At 39.4% G+C, this 26,280-nt stretch overlaps 1 protein-coding gene across 1 annotated transcript; it reads left to right on the top strand.

Moving 5' to 3' along the window:
* LOC138881105 (uncharacterized) lies at nt 1-26,280 on the top strand. Its single transcript, XM_070161306.1, has 5 exons — nt 1-60; nt 204-395; nt 468-683; nt 25,845-25,952; nt 26,065-26,280. Exons 1-5 carry the CDS (start codon nt 1-3, stop codon nt 26,278-26,280), a joined length of 792 nt encoding a protein of 263 aa, XP_070017407.1.

The following is a 26,280-nucleotide window of genomic DNA, read 5'->3' as shown; positions in this document are numbered from 1 at the left end:
ATGGCGGAGCATCAAGATTATTCTCCAAAAAGAGGGATAGATTTGATCAAGGATCACCTGGTATTTATTGCAAAAGTCGAGAGTAACCAATCTATCTTCGAGGGAGTGGATTTAGAAGGATCAGCCGGACCCAAAAGTAAATGTGTAAGTATACACATGGAGAAAACCGGCTTCATTTTCCTAACTCTTCCGCTATGTCGCAGTGCAAGGATATGCATGATCATGCCCTCTTTCTGCTCCGCGAGGAGCATTCTTACTATGACAAAGAGTGTAAGAAGCTTACCTCGATGCTGCAGGATTTGGAGGCTCATTCTTCCCGAGGAGAGAAGGAATTAGGAGGGCTCCGAGATGCTCTGGAGAGAGCACTCCGGAAAAAGGCTGACCTTGTTATGCAGGTATTTCGCCCTACTTGTACTAGACCTTTGCTCCCGTATTCTGACATAAATTGGCTCATCTTTATTTTGTAGGTCAAGCAAAATAGTTCACTGATTAGCCAACTGAACACAGAGATCTTCGGGCTGAGGGAGCGGAATGAAGTAGCGACTGGGGTGGCGACATCCCAGGGTCTTCTCAAGGATGCTCGCAAGGAAGTTGTTGTCTTGGCCGCGGCCAAGTCCGAGGTTGAACAAAACGCTGCCACTTATCTGGAGGATGTAGCCACGACGCATAAAATAGCTCGTGACGTATCTATAGTAGCTTAGTAGAAGCAAGTTCGAGCTATTAATCATGCTAAGACGGACGCGAGGAGGGAGACCTTGGAGGAAATCGGAGCTAGAGGTGTTGACTTGTCAGCTAATCTCGAGGAATCCCACAAATTGGATAGAGAACTAGCACTTTTAATTGCCCCCGATGAGGGCGAAGATAGTAGTGATGAGGAGTAGTCCTCAAGTTATTTTTGTATCCCCTCCTTTTTCCTTTTCTACGCAGCCCCCGGGGGATGGATTTTATAAAGATGTCCTTTGTTGATATGTTTTTGGCAATGTAAAAAAGAGGGACTTTCCTCCTTTTGGTTTTTTCAGTCTTTCCTTTTTTGTTCCTGTGCTTTCGCAGATTAACTTTCGACCTTTGACATTAATATTTCAAAATCCGTTCTTGGAGCAACCGGGACCCTCAAACTGGGCCTTGCCCTGGGATTAAATCGATAGCTCCTATCGGACTGGTGATGGCGACATCGGGGAACCCCCGAGGCCTCACAGTTTTTGACTTCTGCGGGGTAGCAACATTTGTTTGATCCGGTAAAAGTGGGCCTCAGGGTGATTCTTTTAGTACATTTCCCTAGGAGAGGGCGATTTTAATGCAACCAGAATTAATAGGCCTTTTGGGTAGGCGGGCAGTTGTTGTCTTGCCCCTATATATTTATTCACTTACCTTTCCAATGGTGATTCTGCTGCTTGGATAGATTATCCCTTCCACAGAGTCTGGCGTTCGTGCTAGTTCTTCTGTTGCTTCAATTCAAAAAAATTTCTCAGATCCACATCTTTCTCCTCCTATTCCATCATATCCATGACTACTACGTCGACATCCCACCGTTGTGGATAGGGGAGTTCTTCTTGTGCTCCGCATTTGGTTGGTGATAGCGACTCACTACCGATGCCCGGTGAACGAGCCTTGGGGTGCCCTGCCTCGAGGAGAACCGTCAAGCTAGGGAGGCCTCCCAATGTTCCGGGTCACCGGAAGAATGTGTCCAGGATCATCTCATTAGTGGGAGAGGAAAACCTCAAAATGATAAGAAAATACTGCGGATGGGGAGAAGGCGCGGTATTACAAGTACCTTCTCCTGATGAGAGTGTCATGACATACGTTGAGGGGTTTTTGAGCGTATACATGCATGTTTTTGGTTCCCCCGACCGGGTCGTGCTTGATTTCTGTCGGAGATATCAAGTTACACTAGTGTAGGCTCATCCCTTCATTTGAAAAATAGTAACGGCAATGAGATAATTTGCTAATAAGGCCGGGAGAGTTTACCCTTAGCCATCTCGTGAGGTTATATTGGCCACTACATTACCGGGGTTTGATTGCTATTCAGCATCGATCCACTAGAGCTCTTGTCGTCGGTAGCGATGAGGGCGAGGACCATGAATGGATGAATCGGTTCGTTCAGATTTGAACAATCGATATCATTCCTAGAGAATTTTTTCCATTTCCTGGGAAATGAAAATTCACACGTAAGTGTCTCATCTAAACTATCATCGTTTTGACCGGAGGCAGGATCCGTAATGATATCTTTCCATTACATATTTGTAGCAACTCATTGGTCGCCAAACGAGGTCCCCCATTTAGCCGGTGGTCTCATAAGCTAGCAGCTTGCTCGATTTATGATAGGTGACGGTGGCGAGATCTCTCCAAAGGGAGATTGGAGGCAAAGCATCGTGGTAGGTGTCAAGTGCTTTGCTTCCTAGAAAATAGCGCTTTTCTTGCCAACTTATTTAACTCAACTGTCGCAGATGTCGGGGGTTCTTTTGAAATGAGGCCGTGTCCTCCGGGGGAGGAAGAGAGATTGCTAGCCTCGGGATCGAGGAGTGATGACAAACGAAAAGATGCTCCGGGGTGCAAAAGGGCTTGCAATGAGGTGACTCCTTCTCAACGGTTGAGGAGAAGCGATTCGGTTGATCAGTCACCTTCTGAAGGCGGTACGCTATCGTATGTTGCTTCGGCCTTCGGCAAGGCTCAGTGTCGTAGCCTCATGGTGAGTGTCCCACCTCCTTTTTCCGCCCCCGCGAGGGTGCAAAGGAGTTTTCTCCAATTAAAGGACAGTCGAAACGGGATTTGTTTATTTGTTTCAGAGTCGCCATCTGGGAATTTTAAGGCGTCCCAAGTCACCAGTTTTAATCCCTGAATCGAGGAGAATATGACTCTGTTTGTTATTCTGCGAACCAGAAATCCTGAGTAAGGAATTCTGTTAATCCGGAAGAAGGTGTTAGGCATTTCCGAATTCCGTGGTTCTAGCACGGTCGCTTAACTATTTTTATTCTTGGCTTATCTTGATTTTACATTTTTATTGCATGATTTTGTTACCGCTTCTATTTATTGTTTACCATAAACGAATTACGCGTACGTATATTCGTATTATACATTTTTATAGATATAAAGAATTGTGTCACGCATACGTGTACACAATAAAATTGACCATATTATAGTTTTTATTAAAAATCATATGTTCAAAATTTAAAATAAAATTAAGAACATCGTCACCCTTGTATTTAAACAATGAACTGCACATCTCGGGTTATATGAAATTATTTTAACATCCTCGGAGAAATCCCTTTTATTAAAATGTTCACTCGAAGTTGCGCGAACGCATAATTCGAATTGCTTTTAGAAATATAATCAGGGTACGCGAACGCATCCCTAATTACGCAAAATATTCTTAATGGTAGTATAGATTTTCCACAAATTTTTTATTATATCTATACATTTTATGTAAAGATCATGAAAAATCTCCATTTAATATACCCTTAAATTCTTGAAAAGAATTCACAATTTATTAAATGTTTATTGCGAATTATATTTTTTCGCGTATGAATTATATTCCTCCAAGCTATTCAAATCCAAAGAAAAGAATAAACATATGATTAACACTATTTTTTAGTAAATACAATATATGTATACTAAAAATGTGAATAGCGTATGAAACTAAAAAAAATCAATTCTTGAATGGAAATGATATTTTCGAAGAATTCTCATTATTCTTTTTTGCAACGAATGCTATTTTTGCACTCTTAAAATTGTTACACGTTATAACTCTAATCTACTTCTATATCGCTTGTTCTTAATCCGATATGCATGATTATTTTAATTAATTATGTTTATGATTGAGTTTGGGATATACATAATCGAAACGATTTCTATTCTCAACCTATGCGAACTATTGGAAAACGCTAACTTTCGCATTGTAAAATTCCTAGGCCCTTTGTTATTAAGAAAGAGAACAAATCTACCCGTTGACTTAATAAAATGATATTGCATACAATATTATTCTCCATATTTTGACCTTGTGAACATAACGGATTTTACTAATGCAACTTTCAACTATTGATTGTAAACATAACCATTGTTATGCCATAATATAACAAAATGCAACCAACATCACCTAGCTTTAAACAACAACTAAAAAAACTAACAAAATAAACCAATAATGTATTTTTTCCTTGATATTTCTATATTATGTTGTACTTAACTAATAATACCATAAAGTTTAAATAATGGCCATCTTTCTGCCATGTTCCCTATTTTGACAATTCAAGTACACTAATGAGATTTAAAAATGGATAACACTTATTACAAAACTTTTATACGAATTTCAAAATAAGACAATTAACTTATAGTCATCGTGTCGAACTCACTACTAGTTAATTAATATGAAACAAAGCTGAAATTTAAACTAACAAACTTAAATGAATAGAAAACAGAATTACAATTCGAGCTTCATTTATTTGTCACATTGAAGCCTTTCATGACAGGAGTTTACAGATATGTACCTGGAAACGAGGGAAGAAGAAGTGAATTTCAGCAGTAATGGCAGCAACAAAATAGGCAGAAAATGCCAAATAACGCAACTGATTTTGAGCACAATCAACGAGTCCCGTGAAACCAGACCAATAGTAACAGAGATTTGAGAAAAAATTTCAGATTTAAACCACACAGTATCAATAAGCAAACACGGACAGATTCCAGGAAAAATATGTTTCGGGTTTTTCTTTCCTTTTTCTATATCTGTTTCAGATTGTGTGTGTGTGTGTGTGTTCTCATTCTTCTGTTTCTTTTTGTTTTCTTCTTTCATTTCAGATTGTTGTTTCTGATTAGTATGTGTTTCTTTTCCTAATTTATATCCTTTCCTCTGTGTATCTCTCTGTGTATATGTATCTTTGTGTGTATTCCCTAATGCCTTAAAAATCAGATCCCTTCTTCTAATGTCTGTCCCTGTATTTATACAGATCTGCCTGGACCCCTACTTTCTTTTAAAATCAGAAAATCATACCCCAAAATCTGCTTTTAAAACTTTAAATCCCATTAAGTGACCCTTTTCCTGATTTCCAGCATTCCATTACCTTTTGTTTCCCATTATCCCTTTAAATTAAAAGCCATTAACATTCCACTTTCAGCCCACTGTTATTATCATATTACCCTCACTGTTTTATCCCAGAAATACTACTACAATTACTGTTATTACTGCCTTTAAACTTAAATTCAGAATCTGATACAAAATAGATTTTAAAATCTGTCCAGGCTTAATTATCCTTCTGATTTTAAACAACTAGAATCAATCCCAATTATCTTCCAAACACAGTTGTATCTATCCAACAATTGTGAAATTGAATTTAAACCTAACATCACAACAACATTATATTGAATTCAGCATATCAATCAAGCTGAATTTCAACATTGGACTAAAACTAAACAAATACAGGAGCATTGTCAATATACTGACAATGCCCTGAAACTTAAAGTTCAGGAAACACCATATACACAACATTTATTTTGACAGACTTATTGATTCACAAACGAGTATTAATCAACTGACTATCAAATACGAAACAACTGATTACAACAAAATAATCCATCCAAAACAGGTTGTTTCAATCAACATTTTCAGGAACAGGATTTATAACACAACTAATCGACGAGCTTAATCGAGTCGATTACACACATTGTAAATAATCATAACCAACAGAAACAATTCACATTTTGATCAAGTAGACGGGTAGGAGACAGAATCACAGAAATAAACAAAAATATGAAAAAATACAGGTTATTAAAACAAACAACTATACATACGTAGGAACAAAAAAGAAAAATAGGGAAAATACCTTTACTTCTTCAAATTCAACCGGACTCAAACTCAACTTGGATTCGGACTTTTGAAATCAAACAGACCTTAGTCGAAGTATTTTCAACTGAAAATACTTCGACTAAGGTCGATTAAACCTCAATCCCTCGTTTGAATTGAAAAAATTCCAAGATTGGAAAATTTTTAGGGTTTCAGATTTTGGATCTTAAATCCGAACACTTCTGGGCAGATTCGAAGGGAACCAAAGATGACACAAGGGTGAGGGAAGCCTAGGGGTCATTTGGTGTTAATTTGGAAGGAATCTGAGTGAGTTCATTTTTGATTCGAACCTTCAAAAGAAGATTCGAAGAGTTTTGAGGGGATTCGAACCAAACCAACACTAGATCCATAGCTAGGGTATCTAAGGGAAGCTGTGGTGTTATTTTGGAAGCCATTGGAAAGGGTTGAGTTTTCAGACCAACCTTCGATTTAATATTCGAAGAGTTGGGGTCTAATTCGAAAGAAACTAAGGCCAGATCCGTGAAGAGGAGGTTGTGAGGAGTCTGGGGTGTTAAGGTGGTGACCTGCGGCGTTGTTGCCGCCGGGTTTCAGGTGATGGGATGCTAGGGCGGCTAGGGTTAGGGGTGTGTTTGAGGACAATGATGAACAGGAGAGGAGGGGGGTGTTTAGTTAGGGGGGCCGGGGTAAGGATTTGGGGTTTATATAGGGGGAAGGTGGATTGATACTGGTCGTTAGATCAGGCAGAATAGATGGCCAGGATCTATATGCTTACATGAAAGGCGTCGTTTTGGTTTAGTTAGGGAATGGGTCGGCCCGGGTACTGGATCGGGTAATGATCACGGGTTAGGTCAAAATCCTGGGAGCCCTTGGATCAAAAGTAATGAACGGCCCCGATCTATTGCAACCATACGACGCCGTATGGTTTGCATTTGAAATTAAATGGCCGGGCATCATCAAACAGCGTAGTATTTTCCCTATACTACGTCGTTTGATGGTCTTCGGGTTGACTGACTTGGGCTGGGTTAAAATGTATTGTTTTGGGCCTGAATTTTTGTCAAATAAATGGCCCAGCCCGTTTTTTTACATTTTAATCAACTCTTTTCAATTTCCAATTTTATTTTTTAATTACTAAAATCCTAATTAAAATTATTAAAAACAAAATTATCATTACAAAAATACTGATTACTTTTAACAACTATTAACACATAGACAAAACATTAATCACACAGTGAAATATTTAAAATAGAACCAATGCGTATCTTGTGATTTTATTTTTAAATCAATTATTAAATGCATAATTAAATCCTAGATATGCAAGAAACATATATTTTTATTTTAATTTTGTTTAATTATAACAAAGCAAACATTTACGGACAACACAAATAATTTACAAACACCACACAAATTCTAAAAATTGCACATTAAAAGAGATTTATTTTATTTTTGATTTATTTTGGAGTAGTTTTCGTGAAGCAAAAATCACGTGCTCACAACTGCCCCTCTTTGTGCGGAAACTCGAAGAGTTTTTCGTGCAAAGATAAAGTGAGCGGATACGAGCGATTTTTGCCTGTTCAAATACTCTGTGGGAAGCATTTTTTGAAAGATTTGACCGAACCTCTGCTTCAAAGGTTTCCTACATATCCTTGGCTATAAAGGAATCAGGTCAATGTAGTTCGGGAAGTTTTGGGTAGCTGGGACTACCATGGGACTGTGATGTTACTGCTGTTTCGTGCTGCTTTTACTGCTTGCTGACCTCCTTATTACACCTTGCTTCAAACGTAATACAAAAGCTAAACTAGATTATGGTACATGAATTATAAAATCTTATCTAGATCATGCCCTTGCGTTTCTTGTTGTCTTGATATCTTGGTGACTCTTGGGCATTTGGCTTGTTCCGCATTCCCTTTCATTGTGTCCCGTATTTTCTTTCTCTGTTTGGGACTCTTGTTGTTTCCTGCTGGGGACTTTGTTGGACTCCTCTGCTTTATTGACTCTAAGTGTGCTCCTGTCTTATATGGGCGGGCCTTTGACTTCAATACTTTAATTATATTCCCTTGTTCTCCAGGTGGACGCGTGATTTCTGCTGCTTCAGTTGTATTCCCTTATTCTCCATGTGGGCGCCTGACTTCTGCTTTCTTTTTCATCCTTCCTTTGTCCTTGTTCTCCAGGTGGACGCCTGATTTCCTCCTTTTTTTGTCCTTGTTCTCCAGGTGGATGCCTAATTTCCTCTTAAAATTTTCATCCTCATTCTCCAGGTGGACGCCTGATTTCTTCAATTCTTCATCCTCATTCTCCAGGTGGACGCCTGATTTCTTCAATTCTTCATCCTCATTCTCCAGGTGGACGCCTGATTTCTTCAATTCTTCATCCTCATTCTCCAGGTGGACGCCTGATTTCTTCTTAATTTCTTCATCCTCATTCTCCAGGTGGATGCCTGACTTCTTCTTTTCATCCTCATTCTCCAGGTGGACGCCTGATTTCTTCTTAATTTCTTCATCCTCATTCTCCAGGTGGATGCCTGACTTCTTCTTTTCATCCTCATTCTCCAGGTGGACGCCTGACTTCTTCTTAAATTTTTCATCCTCATTCTCCTGGTGGATGCCTGACTTCTTCTTCAATTTCTTATCCTCATTCTCCAGGTGGACGCCTGATTTCTTCTTAAATTTTTCATCCTCATTCTCCAGGTGGACGCCTGATTTCTTCTTAATTTCTTCATCCTCATTCTCCAGGTAGATGCCTGACTTCTTCTTTTCATCCTCATTCTCCAGGTGGACGCCTGATTTCTTCTTTTCATCCTCATTCTCCAGGTGGACGCCTGATTTCTTCTTAATTTCTTCATCCTCATTCTCCAGGTGGACGCCTGATTTCTTCTTAATTTCTTCATCCTCATTCTCCAGGTGGATGCCTGACTTCTTCTTTTCATCCTCATTCTCCAGGTGGATGCCTGACTTCTTCTTTTTCTTTATCCTCATTCTCCAGGTGGACGCCTGATTTCTTCTTAATTTCTTCATCCTTATTCTCCAGGTGGACTCTTGATTTCTTCTTAATTTCTTCATCCTCATTCTCCAGGTAGACGCCTGACTTCTTCTTTTCATCCTCATTCTCCAGGTGGACGCCTGACTTCTTCTTTTTCTTTATCCTCATTCTCCAGGTGGACGCCTGATTTCTTCTTAATTTCTTCATCCTCATTCTCCAGGTGGACGCCTGACTTCTTCTTTTCATCTTCATTCTCCAGGTGGATGCCTGATTTCTTCTTAAATTTTTCATCCTCATTCTCCAGGTGGACGCCTGATTTCTTCTTAATTTCTTCATCCTCATTCTCCAGGTGGACGCCTGACTTCTTCTTTTCATCCTCATTCTCCAGGTGGACGCCTGACTTCTTCTTAAATTTTTCATCCTCATTCTCCTGGTGGATGCCTGACTTCTTCTTCAATTTTTTATCCTCATTCTCCAGGTGGACGCCTGATTTCTTCTTAAATTTTTCATCCTCATTCTCCAGGTGGACGCCTGATTTCTTCTTAATTTCTTCATCCTCATTCTCCAGGTGGACGCCTGACTTCTTCTTTTCATCCTCATTCTCCAGGTGGACGCCTGATTTCTTCTTAATTTCTTCATCCTCATTCTCCAGGTGGACGCCTGATTTCTTCTTAATTTCTTCATCCTCATTCTCCATGTGGACGCCTGACTTCTTCTTTTCATCCTCATTCTCCAGGTGGACGCCTGACTTCTTCTTTTTCTTTATCCTCATTCTCCAGGTGGACGCCTGATTTCTTCTTAATTTCTTCATCGGGTTTTTCCTGACACCAATGTTGTTTTTGCCCCTCTTGCCCATCATGGCCGTATTTTTGTCCTATGCAACCTTGAATCTTGGTAGTATACCTTGACATTCTTTCCTATTTGTTTGGTACAAAACTCATCTCAAAAGCTTTAGAAGAGTAAGATTATTAGTGACGAAAACATGATGATTTCGACAATCTAAAAGAAAAATCCAAATTTGGGTAATTGTTGGAGAAGGAATAAAGGACTTATCTGATTGGAGTTACCGGCGCCAATGATCATGGCATGCAATTTGGATTAATCAACCCAGTCTTTTAATCAATCTCCTTTCAATTGTCTCATTTTTGTTTTCCCCAAAATTTCCATAACCCAACTTCATTTTTCATTTTACAGACCTGTTTGACTTGCAATATCTCAAAGAGTTTTTACCGACAAACCTTCCTCATTTGTTCATTTCTTACTTCCTTTTCGCCTTATGGTGCCTGCGAAGGTTTTCACCAATAAGACTCTCTCATTTTACTTTCTCTCAACTTATGTCATCTTATGGTGCCCGTATGGGTTTTCACCTATAAAACTCTCTCATTTTTACTTTCTTTTAACTTATGTCATCTTATGGTGCCCGTGTGGGTTTTCACCTATAAGACTCTCTCATTTTTACTTTCTTTTCTTGTCTGTACCAGAGTGTTATGAACCATCTTCATTTGCTTGACTCAGCATTTTTCTAAGATTGATCGAAAGGTCTTTTTGGTATGTGGTTGGAAATGGAAAGGTATCAAAAGCTAAACAGTTTTGGTATATGTTTAAAATTACAACTCTTGGAATCTTTTTCTTATTTCCAATACAATTCTTGCCCCAGTTTCTTGATTGGGGTCGCTTGATGTTTCTTTTTGTGCACATTATGTATATTGTGTACCCTATGACCGAGCCGTGAGGCGCCTACGTATCCTTCTTTGAGGAATAAGGTCAAACGTAGTTCACTAAATAATAGTGATTTTTTTTTTATTATTATTATTATTTCATATTTGATTTTCATTGATTCCAAGAGAGGGTAAGAAAGAAACAAATATGGCTCAAAAGGGGAAGCAAAGGGTATAGTGTTTTGATAACAGAATAAATTGCCTTTGTTATTCCAATCTTCGAAATAATGCTAAATACAAACATTCAAAAAGTTATGCATAATATCTCTTTACCGCGTCAGAATTGATCGCCATGTCTATGCATTTGCCTTCAATATCTGTTAAGCATAGTGCACCATTCGATAATACTCTGGTCACAATGAATGGTCCTTGCCAATTCGGGGCAAATTTGCCCTTTGCCTCAACCTGATATGGAAGAATACGTTTCAGCACATGCTGACCCACTTCAAACTTCCGTGGACGCACTTTTTTGTTGTATGCTCTTGCTATTCTTCTTTGATACAATTGGCCACGACATACTACGGCCAATCGTTTTTCATCAATCAAGTTTAACTGTTCCAGACGGGTTTTGACCTATTCATCATCATCAATCTTTGCTTCGGCGATGATCCGAAGGGAAGGAATCTCAACTTCTGCAGGAATTACTGCTTCAGTGTCATATACCAACAAATAAGGAGTTGCTCCTACTGAAGTGCGAACAGTAGTGCGATATCCCAATAATGCAAATGGTAGTTTTTCATGCCATTGTCTTGAACCTTCTACCATTTTCCGAAGTATCTTCTTTATGTTTTTGTTGGCTGCCTCGACAGCTCCATTTGCCTTGGGCCGATATGGGGTAGAGTTGCGATGTGTAATCTTAAACTGTTGACATACTTCCTTCATTAAGTTACTGTTAAGATTAGCACCGTTATCTGTGATGATCACTTTTGGGATTCCGAATCGACATATGATATTTGAGTGGACAAAATCGACCACAGTTTTCTTGGTCACTGATTTGAATGTCTTGGCCTCAACCCATTTGGTAAAATAATCAATGGCTACCAGAATGAACTTGTGCCCATTGGATTCTGCCGGCTCAATTGGTCCAATCACATCCATGCCCCAGGCAACGAAGGGCCATGGTGCCGACATTGTGTGCAACTCGGCTGGTGGAGAATGAATCATATCTCTGTGTATCTGGCATTGATGACACTTGCGCACAAAACTGATACAATCTCGCTCCATGGTAAGCCAATAATAACCAGCTCGGAGGATTTTCTTTGCCAGTACATATCCGCTCATGTGGGGTCCGCAAACTCCTGAATGTACTTCAAACATGACAGCCGTAGCTTGTCTGGCATCTATGCATCTTAATAATCCAAGATCTGGTGTTCTTTTATACAAAACTCCTCCGCTTAAGAAGAATCCATTTGCCAATCGCCTAATGGTCCTCTTTTGATCTCATGTGGCTTGTGCGGGATATATCCCCATCCTGATATACTCTTTGATGTCGTGGAACCATGGTTCACCATCAAATTCTTCTTCAACCATATTGCAATAAGCGTGCTGATTGTGGACTTGAATATGTAGTGGATCCACATAAGCTTTGTCTGGATGGTACAACATTGATGCCAATGTAGCCAATGCATCGGCGACCTCATTATGGATCCTTGGAATATGCCAGAACTCCACTGATTGAAACCGCTGACAAAGATCATGTAGACATTGTCGGTATGGTATGAGCTTCAAGTCTCGGGTTTCCAATTCTCCTTGAATTTTATGTACCAGAAGATCCGAATCTCCCATGACTAAGATTTCTTGGATACCCATGTCTGCGGCTAGCCTTAACCCCAAAATACAGGCTTCATATTCAGCCATATTATTGGTGCAATAAAATCGCAGTTGAGCCGCAACAGGATAGTGATGCCCTGTTTCAGAAATGATTACAGCTCCTATCCCGACTCCTTTCATGTTAGCAGCCCCATCGAAGAAAAGTTTCCAGCCAGGTTTTTCAATTTGCTCGATCTCATCGATATGCATTATTTCTTCATCGGGAAAATAGGTTTTCAACGGCTCGTACTCCTCGTCGACCAGGTTTTCAGCTAAATGATCAGCTAGTGCTTGGGCTTTCATTGCAGTCCGAGTCACATAGATGATGTCAAATTCTGTGAGCAATATTTGCCACTTTGCAAGTCTCCCTATTGGCATAGGCTTTTGAAAAATATATTTCAACGGATCCAAACCCGAAATGAGGTAAGTAGTGTAAGAAGACAAATAGTGTTTCAATTTTTGAGCTACCCAGGTCAGGGCGCAACATGTCTTCTCCAGATGAGTATACTTAATCTCATAAGCTGTGAATTTCTTGCTAAGGTAGTAGATGGCCTGTTCCTTTCTGCCGGTGAGGTCATGTTGCCCCAATACACAACCAAATGAATTTTTCAAGACCGTCAAGTAAAGAATCAGAGGTCTTCCTGGCTCTGGCGGGACTAATACGGGTGGGTTTGACAGGTATCCTTTTATCTTATCAAACGGCTCCTGACACTTATCTGTCCATTTGACCGCAGCATCTTTTTTCAACAATTTGAAAATAGGCTCACAGGTTGTCGTAAGCTGAGCAATAAACCTACTGATGTAATTCAGCCTTCCCAACAAACTTATTACTTCAGTTTTGTTCCTTGGAGGTGGCAATTCTTGAATGGCTTTGATTTTTGATGGGTCTAGCTCGATGCCTCGCCGACTGACTATGAATACCAGCAACTTTCCAGATGGAACTCCAAATGCGCATTTGGCAGGGTTAAGCTTGAGGTTGTACCTGCGAAGTCTTAAGAAGAATTTCCTCAAATCCCCAACGTGGTCGGCCTGATGCTTTGATTTTATGATCACATCGTCCACGTATACCTCAATCTCCTTGTGTATCATATCATGAAACACTGTGGTCATCGCTCTCATGTAGGTTGCTCCGGCGTTCTTCAAACCGAATGGCATTACCCGGTAGCAATAAGTTCCCCATGGTGTGATGAATGCCGTCTTTTCTGCATCTTCTTCATCCATTAGAATTTGATGATACCCGGCATAACAATCCACGAAAGACCCTATATCATGCTTGGCACAATTATCGATCAAAATATGGATATTGGGTAATGGGAAATTATCCTTCGGACTTGCTTTGTTGAGATTGCGGTAGTCGACGCATACTCTAATTTTGCCGTCTTTCTTTGGTACAGGAACGATATTAGCTAACCAAACAGGATATCGAGTGACTCGAATGACCTTTGCTTCCAACTGTTTGGTGATTTCTTCCTTAATTCTCACACTCATATCAGGCTTGAATTTTCTCAGCCTCTGCTTGACAGGAGGCACCGTTGGATCGGTGGGCAATTTGTGAACCACTAAATCAGTGCTCAGGCCCGGCATGTCGTCATATGACCATGCAAAAACATCTTTGAATTCTATGAGTGCTTTAATTAACTCTTCTCGGATCTTTGGTTCGAGATGGACACTTATTTTAGTTTCCCGGATATTACTCGTGTCCCCTATATTGATGTCCTCGGTATCACTCAAGTTAGGTTTGGTTTTTTCCTCAAAGTGAATTAACTCTTTACTAATCTCCTCAAAAACCTCATCTTCATCATATTCTGATTCATAATCACAATATATTTCTTGACTTATTACTTCGGAACCAGATTGATTTTTAAGACTGGGCTGAGGATTCCTCATGCATGCCATATCACTAGAGCCAACGTAAAAAGAACTGTACAGAAAAAGAAGAAAGGGAAAAAGAAAACTATCAGGAATGATAAAGGAAACTGTATTTTATTGGATGCTGAAAGATAACAAAGTTTGCACACTTCAAACAAACTATAAGATAAGCTTTGGGATTACAACCCTGAGGTAACCCAAACAAACTGATAGAAAATCAAAATAAACTACCAAGACTCCTTTAGAATGGGGAGAGGAGTGGCTTTCCAATTATTAAGCTTTGTTTCTGGCCCAACGAATTGAACTTCTGCGTTGCTACAACCTTCCCCGCTTTCCACCATATTCATATCGTCAAATAATTTCTCGAATCTTTCAATTAATTCTTCCTCAGGATTGACTAGGGATTTAGGAATTGTTGTTATTGGGCGATTTTTAGCACCGGTCTTGACAAAAGACTTTGATAGATGTGGGACTGGTTTTGGAAGAACCCATGCCTTTTGTTTCAGCTTTCTGGCCTTTTTCACGTCGTTGACAGTGGGTATCAACCCCAAACCGAATGTTCCCCAGTTCTCGGGGAGAGATACTGGTTGTATAATTCCTTGCAAAGACGAGCCTAAACCTTTGCCGAGTATAAAACCATTTTTTAACATTTCATAGGCTACCATTACTGATGCAGAGGTTATCTTTGGATTCGGAAGGTACTTCCCCTCTGGAATTTTCTCTACCGACACTGTATCGGACACTTGGTATACCCATGGTCCCTGGTCATTTTCTATTCCCTCGACCGGTACAATGGCACTGCTGTGAGCATTTAAACTTTCTTCCCCATGCACAACTATTTCTTGATGATCCCATTCAAACTTGACCGCCTGGTGTAGTGTTGACGGGACTGCTTTAGCAGCATGGATCCATGGTCGACCCAACAACAAATTATAAGAAACAGTTATGTCCAGTACTTGAAACTCCATTGTGAATTCAACTGGCCCTATTGTCAGTTCCAACACTATGTCGCCAAATGAATCTCTGCTTCCACCGTCAAACCCCCGTACGCAAATACTATTCTTCTGGATCCTCTCCTCTTTGATTTTCAATTTGATTAAGGTGGAGAGAGGGCAGATGTTTGCACTTGACCCGTTGTCAACCAATACCCGGGTTACTACGGAGTTTTCACATTTCACGGTGAGGTAAAGAGCTCTGTTGTGCTCGGTACCTTCCACAGGCAATTCATCATCAGAAAATGTAATTCTGTTTGCCTCAAAGATTCTGTTGGCTATTCTTCCCAAATGATTTACAGAGATTTTTTCAGGAACATGAGCCTCATTCAGGATTTTCATCAAAGCCAGACGGTGCTCCTCTGAATGGATCAGTAATGACAACAATGAAATTTGAGCGGGCGTCTTCTTCAATTGATCCACAACAGAATAGTCATGGAGTTTTATTTTTCTTAAAAACTCTTCCGCTTCTTCTTCCGTCACAGCTCTCTTTATTGGTGTTGGATTATTTTTAGTTTTTCTTAACTCTTCGGGCGTAAAACATCTTCCCGAACGAGTCAAGCCTTGCACCTCACATACTTCTTCCTTGACTTCTTTTCCCTTGTACATTACAGTCACCCATTCATAGTTCCATGGAATAGCTTTGTTGTTGATCACTGGTAGCTGGGTTACAGGTTTAATAATAACCCGATCTACACGGACTCCTTCCACGACTACAATGGGTTTACTGGAAACCCCTAGTACTATCACTTTCAACCTTTCTTGCTTTGTGGCAACCTTGCTCGGAGACCCCTTTTTGACTACCACAGATGGTTCATCACCATTTCTGTTCTGCTTAGGTACCGGCTTCTCCTCTGTTAACTGCTTATCTGGCTTGGCTTCATGAGACCTGATCATCATGATAGTTCGTGACGGCTTCTTTGTCTCCCCATCAGCTTGTATGATTTCTATCATATTGGCCTCCTGATGGGCTGGCATTGGATTTCTGTTGATATTGGGAGCTTCAGGGGTTTGGACCTCAATTTTATTAGTATCAATCAGCTCTTGTATTGCATTTCTATGTATTATGGCCTGGTGTACCGGAGCAATACTCACAGCTAATGGTGTATTCCAGATTCTTTGGAGGAGGATTGGGTAGCATGGATTGTATTGGTCTTAGCATGTCCAACTGTCTCAGCCTGTGGAACAGACTAGTGTCAGACTCTTCCAATGGAGTGTAGGTTTTCTTTTTCTGTTCCCTTTCTCCCCTGAATGCTGGCCTAGGCCTGAAACCTGGTCCGGGATAGGCTCGTGGGTAAGTACCTGGTATGGCAGGAGCACGCCAATTAGCGTGAACAGGTGGCTGATTGTATGCTTGTGCATGGTTAATGGAAAAATGAGGCTCCGAAGGGTGATAGTAGTGTTGGGATGAATTGTGGTGGTAAGTTGATTGGCGATGTCGTTGTTTATTATAGTAAGGCTGTGAACCTCTGGGTCCTGACCAAATTCCTGAATCAACTACCGCTGCTTCCTCTCTCTTCTTTCTTCCGATTCCTCCTACCCCGCCTTGAATAGCTTGAGTAGTTGCCTTAATTGCTGAATAGCTCATAATTTTATTTGTCTTGAGGCCTTCTTCCACCATACCTCCCATCTTCACTACTTCGTTGAATGATTTCCCTACCGCTGAAACCAAATGGGCATAGTAAGTTGGTTCCAAGGCTTGGAGGAAGTAGTCTACCATTTCACTCTCCTTCATAGGAGGATCCACTCTTGCTGCCTGTTCTCTCCACCGGAAGCCATACTCTCTGAAACATTCATTGTGTTTATTCTCAAATTTTGTCAAAGATAGTCGATCTGGGATGATTTCCAAATTGTATTGGAAATGGTATGCGAATGCCTGTGCCAGGTCATCCCAGGTGTACCATCTCCCATGGTCTTGGCGTGTATACCACTCCAAAGCTGATCCACTTAAACTTTGACTGAAGTAAGCCATCAATAATTCATCCTTTCCCCCAGCTCCTCGCATCTTGCTGCAAAAACCCCTTAAGTGGGCTACTGGGTCGCCGTGCCCATTGTATAGGTCAAATTTAGGCATCTTGAAGCCAACTGGTAATTGTACATTTGGGAACAAACACAAATCCTTGTATGCTACACTGACTTGCCCACCTAACCCTCGCATGTCTCGGAACGATTGTTATAGACTTTTGACCTTCCTGAACATCTCTTCTTGTACAGCATTTTTGGCTGGCTTGTCACTTTCGGTTGGGAGGTCAAAACGAGGAGTAGTTGAATGGATTTCGGAGGCTTTGAGGGTGGGCTCCGGGGGTAATATTGGTTGTCCTGGGCCTGGAATGTAGGCTCACTAAGAGATTTGTGGAGTGTAGTTGTGGGAGGTGCCACAAAGACAGGAGTTAAAGGTGGCGGAAAGTATGGAACTGGTTTGGGAGGGGGAGACTGCGGTGTCTGAGAGGTGGTGCCTCGGTAGTGTTGGTAAATGGGGAAATTTGGGGATAATTCAGTGGTAAGAATATCCTGAGTTTGGGCCGTTGATGAAGCAGGGTTAGTTGGGTAAGATGGGGGTAACTGCACTGTAGACCAGGCCTGGTACATTTTAGCCATTTGCTGCTTGAGTTTAAACATCTCTTCTTTCATTTTCCCGACATCCATCTCCTCTAGCTCAATACCTGTGTCAACATCTGGGATAGACATACTTTCGGGTATTTGTCCTTTTGATCTCGTGTGATAATGATAATATGCCAGTATACTCATTAGAGAAACTAACTGCTTGAATTCTGGAAATGAGCAAACTTGTTAGTTTTGAGAGTTTAACACATATATAATTACACGTTGAGATGCAATGCTCCTAGACAAATATCCCCTTTCTATTATGCATTTGCTCGGCTGCTTGCGTCATCCCAGCTTTTCTTGGTCTTTTATTGTTGTTCACCCTTATTTTATTTATTTCCTTATATATATTTTATTGTGGTAGTCGAATATTATAGAGATTGCCTACGTATCATGCTCCCGCATGAATCAGACCTTGCGTAGTTCGGTCATGAGGCAAACATTTTATTCATTATACAAAGATGAACAGACATTACATTTGAAAACTTTATAATAAAATGGTTTAAAACACGCACACTTAAATCAAAATAAAAGATACAACTCTTAACATCTCACAACATGCCCCACTTTCCACTTTTGTTGTCAATTATTGGATTATCTGCTCAATGTGGGGCTTGACCTGGATGACCTCCCAGCGTACGATACATCCTTTCCAACTCCATTGCCAGATGATGGGCAAAAGTGGGTGCATGCTCTGTAAACCTTTCATAATCCATTCCTTGGCAGTTTATATAACTTTGAGAGGTGTAGACCGCCAGGTCGTGGATTTGTGCCCTGAAATCTTGGAGACGTTGGCCTTGATTCTACAATTGCTACTGGCGAGTGGTGGCTATATCTCTAACACGGTCTTCACGATCTAGAGCTGACTCTAATAGAGCTCGGAGTCTGGCCTGCTCTAATCTCGCCTGCGCTCTTTCTCTGTCGATGTCCGCTTGTCGATGCTCTCTGTTGTATCTTCTTGCCTCTTCTAGTTGTGCACGAAGTTGGTCTTCTGACCGTATCCAATGGTCTTTTTCCTTCTTGAATTGTGCCCTGTCTTCTTCGGAATGCCTTACTTGTCGTTCCTTATTAGATCTGGCTTCTTCGTTTAATTGTTGGATTCTTTCTTTTGCTTTGCTCAACGCCCTTTCGTTTGTAGCAAGAATGGAATCATAATCTTGCATTCTTTCAAAAAGATTGGCGATGGTTTTTTGATCCTTCCAACTCCTCATTGGTGTTTCAGAAGCTTTTTTCATTTTTTCAAATCGAGCATGAAGATTTTCATTCTCACAAGCTAGACTCTTCTTCTCGCCTTCGGCTTCTTGTGCTTGAAAATCTTTCTCCAGACTGAGGCTCCTCATATTTTCCTTTAGGGCATGGATAGTTGCTTTGTACCCTTTTTCCTTTTCTCCCCAGATCAACCGCTCTTGGATTTTATCATTAAAGTTTTGAATGTGGGGTCTTTTTGTTGGCCTTCTTAGCTCAGGTTCTGGTACATCATCCACGCGAGACCGTTTCTCAAACCAACTTGCATATCCAGGATTTATCTCACCCTTTGTAGTGTCTGGGACTTGAGTATCACTTTTCAAGTATCGACATCCATTCCACATCTGCTGAATTAGAGCCTCGGGAATAGTGGCTTCTGGGTGTAATTCGATTACTTGCATACTCAAATCTTCATCATCAGGAACTACTTGGTATCTCCCTAGTTGTCTTAGGACTCTTAGGGGTGCATATGGCTGGATGCTTCTTAATCCCAATAGTAGCAAATAACTATTTGAGGTTGACATGTGTATCACTTCCCTCATCGGGAGCCATCCCAAAGTCCACTCAATTTGATTTGCCGTTAAAGCCCTTAGATGAGATACCCATGCTTCTATCCCTTCTGGGGACTTATAATCCTTTATTCTTTCCTCATAACTCTCGATGCAATTATCATTGCTTGGCCCATATTGTATGATCTTGGGCTGTTGTCGGAGATGTTCAATCACCCACATTTGCAACAAAATTTTGCATCCTTCGAAGACTTTTGCTCCTGATTTACATAAAGTCAACGCCCGATAAATGTCTGAGAGAATGATGGGGACAAGGGTGTGATTTTCCTTGGTGGTGAGGATTTGCACAACTTTTGCGGTGCGAATATCAATTGTTCGCTCTTTGTTTGGGAAGACCATGATTCCTAGAAAAGCCACCATGAAGGCAAAGCGACGGTGAATCTGCCAAGTGTCTTTGTTTTGCTTGTTAGTAAGGCCTTTCTCATGAATTTCGAATCCATCTGACTTTCCGAACCTTGAATATAAGAAGTTGAACGAACAACATCTGTTGATGACATTGCTTTTCCTGATTTGATTACTGATGTTCAGAAGACCGAAGAATCAATGTACCGAGGGAGCCTTTGTGAATATCAGGCCCTGATTTCTTAGACTTCCGTCAAAACCAGCATATCCAGCTATCTCCTCTAATGTAGGAGTAAGCTCGAAATCAGAGAAATGAAAGACATTGTGAACAGGGTCCCAAAAAGTTACGAATGCCGCAATCAGATCATCACGGGGTTTAACTTTCGTAATATCCGTGAGATTTCCCAAATGCTTGATGACCCATTTTTGACCATCTTCGCCTAATTCATACCACCACATTTGAAGCTGAAATAGAAACTCGAATGTATTCGTGGATGGGGGGTTTTGTGTGGCGCTCATTTTGTATCTGAAATTTAATTTAATAAAGTCAAGATTCATTTTGAAAATATACACTAAAAAATCATTTTCATTTTTTTTTATTTATTAACACCTTTTTTTTTTCAAGATTTAAAACTATTTTTTGGGAATTTTTTTTTAAAACAACCCATTTTATTCCTCGGTTCTCACAATGATTTCAATTAAGCTGGTCAACAAGCATGTTCGAGGCAAATGAATGCACAGGTAGCAAGTAGGATGCATCAGGATGGTCTTTTTATTTCGGGTTCACCTGTCCTAGACAGACCCAACCCCTGTGTTGAGTCTCCAAGGTCAGATGTGCATGATGCAAATAGACGCTCCTACTAGGGATCCGGTACATGGCTGAGTTATTCTAGGTAAAAACCGGAGGCATATTGTTCTAAACCTGGCTTACCCAAAAGGACAGTTTGAGCCAAAGTGGGGGCAACGTACCGGGAGCACGAAAGTCTACCCGGCCTAGTTACTTGTCCCAACTCCATCTTATTTGGTATGACTTTAACAGAAAGGTGGGCCACGCGCATGTGTACACCATAAATTCAGAAGACTCAGAAAGAAGGGGGTTTCGTAGCAGTTGTATATATTCACAATTCAAATAATATTAAAGCGGTAAAAAACAACATTTAGCATATTAAGCATATAAACAGTTGAAAATCATATAGTAAATAAAGCCAATTATCGCAGTTATTTTAAGCTCGAATTCTTTAAACCCTGAACCAGTGGTTCTGGGTTACAGTTTTCACTTTTGTCCCTAGCAGAGTCGCCAGAGCTGTCGCACCTCCTTTTTCCGCCCCCGCGAGGGTGCAAAGGAGTTTTCTCCAATTAAAGGACAGTCGAAACGGGATTTGTTTATTTGTTTCAGAGTCGCCATCTGGGAATTTTAAGGCGTCCCAAGTCACCAGTTTTAATCCCTGAATCGAGGAGAATATGACTTTGTTTGTTATTCTGCGAACCAGAAATCCTGAGTAAGGAATTCTGTTAATCCGGAAGAAGGTGTTAGGCATTTCCGAATTCCGTGGTTCTAGCACGGTCGCTTAACTGTTTTTATTCTTGGCTTATCTTGATTTTACATTTTTATTGCAGGATTTTGTTACCGCTTCTGTTTATTGTTTACCATAAACGAATTACGCGTACGTATATTCGTATTATACATTTTTATAGATATAAAGAATGGTGTCACGCATACGTGTACACAATAAAATTGACCATATTATAGTTTTTATTAAAAATCATATGTTCAAAATTTAAAATAAAATTAAGAACATCGTCACCCTTGTATTTAAACAATGAACTGCACATCTCGGGTTATATGAAATTATTTTAACATCCTCGGAGAAATCCCTTTTATTAAAATGTTCACTCGAAGTTGCGCGAACGCATAATTCGAATTGCTTTTAGAAATATAATCAGGGTACGCGAACGCATCCTTAATTACGCAAAATATTCTTAATGGTAGTATAGATTTTCCACAAATTTTTTATTATATCTATACATTTTATGTAAAGATCATGAAAAATCTCCATTTAATATACCCTTAAATTCTTGAAAAGAATTCACAATTTATTAAATATTTATTGCGAATTATATTTTTTCGCGTATGAATTATATTCCTCCAAGCTATTCAAATCCAAAGAAAAGAATAAACATATGATTAACACTATTTTTTAGTAAATACAATATATGTATACTAAAAATGTGAATAGCGTATGAAACTAAAAAAAATCAATTCTTGAATGGAAATGATATTTTCGAAGAATTCTCATTATTCTTTTTGCAACGAATGCTATTTTTGCACTCTTAAAATTGTTACACGTTATAACTCTAATCTACTTCTATATCGCTTGTTCTTAATCCGATATGCATGATTATTTTAATTAATTATGTTTATGATTGAGTTTGGGATATACATAATCGAAACGATTTCTATTCTCAACCTATGCGAACTATTGGAAAACGCTAACTTTCACATTGTAAAATTCCTAGACCCTTTGTTATTAAGAAAGAGAACAAATCTACCGGTTGACTTAATAAAATGATATTGCATACAACATTATTCGCCATATTTTGACCTTGTGAACATAACGGATTTTACTAATGCAACTTTCAACTATTGATTGTAAACATAACCATTGTTATGCCATAATATAACAAAATGCAACCAACATCACCTAGCTTTAAACAACAACTAAAAAAACTAACAAAATAAACCAATAATGTATTTTTTCCTTGATATTTCCATATTATGCTGTACTTAACTAATAATACCATAAAGTTTAAATAATGGCCATCTTTCTGCCATGTTCCCTATTTTGACAATTCAACTACACTAATGAGATTTAAAAATGGATAACACTTATTACAAAACTTTTATACGAATTTCAAAATAAGACAATTAACTTATAGTCATCGTGTCGAACTCACTACTAGTTAATTAATATGAAACAAAGCTGAAATTTAAACTAACAAACTTAAATGAATAGAAAACAGAATTACAATTCGAGCTTCATTTATTTGTCACATTGAAGCCTTTCATGACAGGAGTTTACAGATATGTACCTGGAAACGAGGGAAGAAGAAGTGAATTTCAGCAGTAATGGCAGCAACAAAATAGGCAGAAAATGCCAAATAACGCAACTGATTTTGAGCACAATCAACGAGTCCCGTGAAACCAGACCAATAGTAACAGAGATTTGAGAAAAAATTTCAGATTTAAACCACACAGTATCAATAAATAAACACGGACAGATTCCAGGAAAAATATGTTTCGGGTTTTTCTTTCCTTTTTCTATATCTGTTTCAGATTGTGTGTGTGTGTGTGTGTTCTCATTCTTCTGTTTCTTTTTGTTTTCTTCTTTCTTTTCAGATTGTTGTTTCTGATTAGTATGTGTTTCTTTTCCTAATTTCTATCCTTTCCTCTGTGTATCTCTCTGTGTATATGTATCTCTATGTGTATTCCCTAATGCCTTAAAAATCAGATCCCTTCTTCTAATGTCTGTCCCTGTATTTATACAGATCTGCCTGGACCCCTACTTTCTTTTAAAATCAGAAAATCATACCCCAAAATCTGCTTTTAAAACTTTAAATCCCATTAAGTGACCTTTTTCCTGATTTCCAGCATTCCATTACCTTTTGTTTCCCATTATCCCTTTAAATTAAAAGCCATTAACATTCCACTTTCAGCCCACTATTATTATCATATTACCCTCACTGTTTTATCCCAGAAATACTACTACAATTACTGTTATTACTGCCTTTAAACTTAAATTCAGAATCTGATACAAAACAGATTTTAAAATCTGTCCAGGCTTAATTATCCTTCTGATTTTAAACAACTAGAATCAATCCCAATTATCTTCCTAACACAGTTGTATCTATCCAACAATTGTGAAATTGAATTTAAACCTAACATCACAACAACATTATATTGAATTCAGCATAAGCTGAATTTCAACATTGGACTAAAATTAAAAAAATACAGGAGCATTGTCAATATACTGACAATGCCCTGAAACTTAAAGTTTAGGAAACACCATATACACAACATTTATTTTGACAGACTTATTGATTCACAAACGAGTATTAATCAACTGACTATCAAATACGAAACAACTGATTACAACAAAATAATCCATCCAAAACAGGTTGTTTCAATCAACATTTTCAGGAACAGGATTTATAACACAACTAATCGACGAGCTTAATCGAGTCGATTACACACATTGTAAATAATCATAACCAACAGAAACAATTCACATTTTGATCAAGTAGACGGGTAGGAGACAGAATCACAGAAATAAACAAAAATATGAAAAATTACAGGTTATTAAAACAAACAACTATACATACGTAGGAACAAAAAAGAAAAATAGGGAAAATACCTTTACTTTTTCAAATTCAACCGGACTCAAACTCAACTTGGATTCGGACTTTTGAAATCAAACAAACTAAGGTCGATTAAACCTCAATCCCTCGTTTGAATTGAAAAAAAATTCCAAGATTGGAAAATTTTTAGGGTTTCAGATTTTGGATCTTAAATCCGAACACTTCTAGGCAGATTCGAAGGGAACCAAAGATGACACAAGGGTGAGGGAAGCCTAGGGGTCATTTGGTGTTAATTTGGAAGGAATCTGAGTGAGTTCATTTTTTATTCGAACCTTCAAAAAAAGATTCGAAGAGTTCTGAGGGGACTCGAACCAAACCAACACTAGATCCATAGCTAGGGTATCTAGGGGAAGCTGTGGTGTTATTTTGGAAGCCATTGGAAAGGGTTGAGTTTTCAGACCAACCTTCGATTTAATATTCGAAGAGTTGGGGTCTGATTCGAAAGAAACTAAGGCCAGATCCGTGAAGATGAGGTTGTGAGGAGTCTGGGGTGTTAAGGTGGTGACCGGCGGCGTTGTTGCCGCCGGGTTTCAGGTGATGGGATGCTAGGGCGGCTAGGGTTAGGGGTGTGTTTGAGGACGATGATGAACAGGAGAGGAGGGGGGTGTTTAGTTAAGGGGGCCGGGGTAAGGATTTGGGGTTTATATAAGGGGAAGGTGGATTGATACTGGCCGTTAGATAAGGCAGAATGGATGGCCAGGATCTATATGCTTACATGAACGGCGTCGTTTTGGTTTAGTTAGGGAATGGGTCGGCCCGGGTACTGGATCGGGTAATGATAACGGGTTAGGTCAAAATCCTGGGAGCCCTTGGATCAAAAGTAATGAACGACCCCGATCTATTGCAACCATACGACGCCGTATGGTTTGCATTTGAAATTAAATGGTCGGGCATCATCAAACGACGTAGTATTTGCCCTATACTACGCCGTTTGATGGTCTTCGGGTTGACTGACTTGGGCTGGGTTAAAATGTATTGTTTTGGGCCTGAATATTTTGTTAAATAAATGGCCCAGTCCGTTTTTTTACATTTTAATCAACTCTTTTCAATTTCCAATTTTATTTTTTAATTACTAAAATCCTAATTAAAATTATTAAAAACAAAAATTATCATTACAAAAATACTGATTACTTTTAACAACTATTAACACATAGACAAAACATTAATCATACAGTGAAATATTTAAAATAGAACCAATGCGTATCTTGTGATTTTATTTTTAAATCAATTATTAAATGCATAATTAAATCCTAGATATGCATGAAACATATATTTTTATTTTTATTTTGTTTAATTATAACAAAGCAAACATTTACGGACAACACAAATAATTTACAAACACCACACAAATCCTAAAAATTGCACATTAAAAGAGATTTATTTTATTTTTGATTTATTTTGGAGTAGTTTTCGTGAGGCAAAAATCACGTGCTCACAGTGAGTTTTGATTGCTGTAAGATTATTCCGGACCCATGCCTTTCTCTCTCTCTCTTTTTTATTTAGCTTTCTTTCATAGGCCTTGGACAAACTTAAATCTGAGCTGCTTCGTAGTGAGGCCCCGTTGCTGGAAGCTTTGGATAGGGAGAAATCCCTTAAGCTTCTTTTGTGCAAAAAAGGAAAGCGAGTTGGTTTCCCTGCGACGCGAGGTAGACCGGAGCCAAAGACGCGAGGTAGACTGAAGAGAAATCCCTTAAGCTCCTTTTTTACCTCGACGCCTTGATGTTTTGATATTTCAGTTGGAGGACAAGGAAGAGGAGCTGGGACAGCTCTGGGGCGAGGTTGGTCGAGCCAAACGCGAATTCAACGAGTTGCAGGGACATGTAAGTGCACATTTTGCGACCAAAGAGAGTGCTCTAGCCATGGTTTCTGCTCTTGAGACACAAATCCAGAACGTTCACGCGAGTGATTCTGCTTGGGAGAATATGATCACAAAACTCTCGTCCAAGCTTTGA

The sequence above is a fragment of the Nicotiana sylvestris genome, chromosome 11 (genome assembly GCF_000393655.2).
Source record: "Nicotiana sylvestris chromosome 11, ASM39365v2, whole genome shotgun sequence".
In the NCBI taxonomy this organism is placed as follows: domain Eukaryota; kingdom Viridiplantae; phylum Streptophyta; class Magnoliopsida; order Solanales; family Solanaceae; genus Nicotiana; species Nicotiana sylvestris.
This window is presented reverse-complemented; position numbering and strand designations above follow the sequence as displayed.

Excerpts from the sequence above, each read along its gene's own strand:
- LOC138881105 (XM_070161306.1), top strand. The coding sequence starts at position 1 with ATGGCGGAGCATCAAGATTATTCTCCAAAAAGAGGGATAGATTTGATC. Across the intron at positions 61-203 it reads ATTTGATCAAGGATCACCTG|TGCAAGGATATGCATGATCA; the intron begins GTATTTATTGCA and ends GCTATGTCGCAG. Across the intron at positions 25,953-26,064 it reads TGTGCAAAAAAGGAAAGCGA|TTGGAGGACAAGGAAGAGGA; the intron begins GTTGGTTTCCCT and ends TTGATATTTCAG.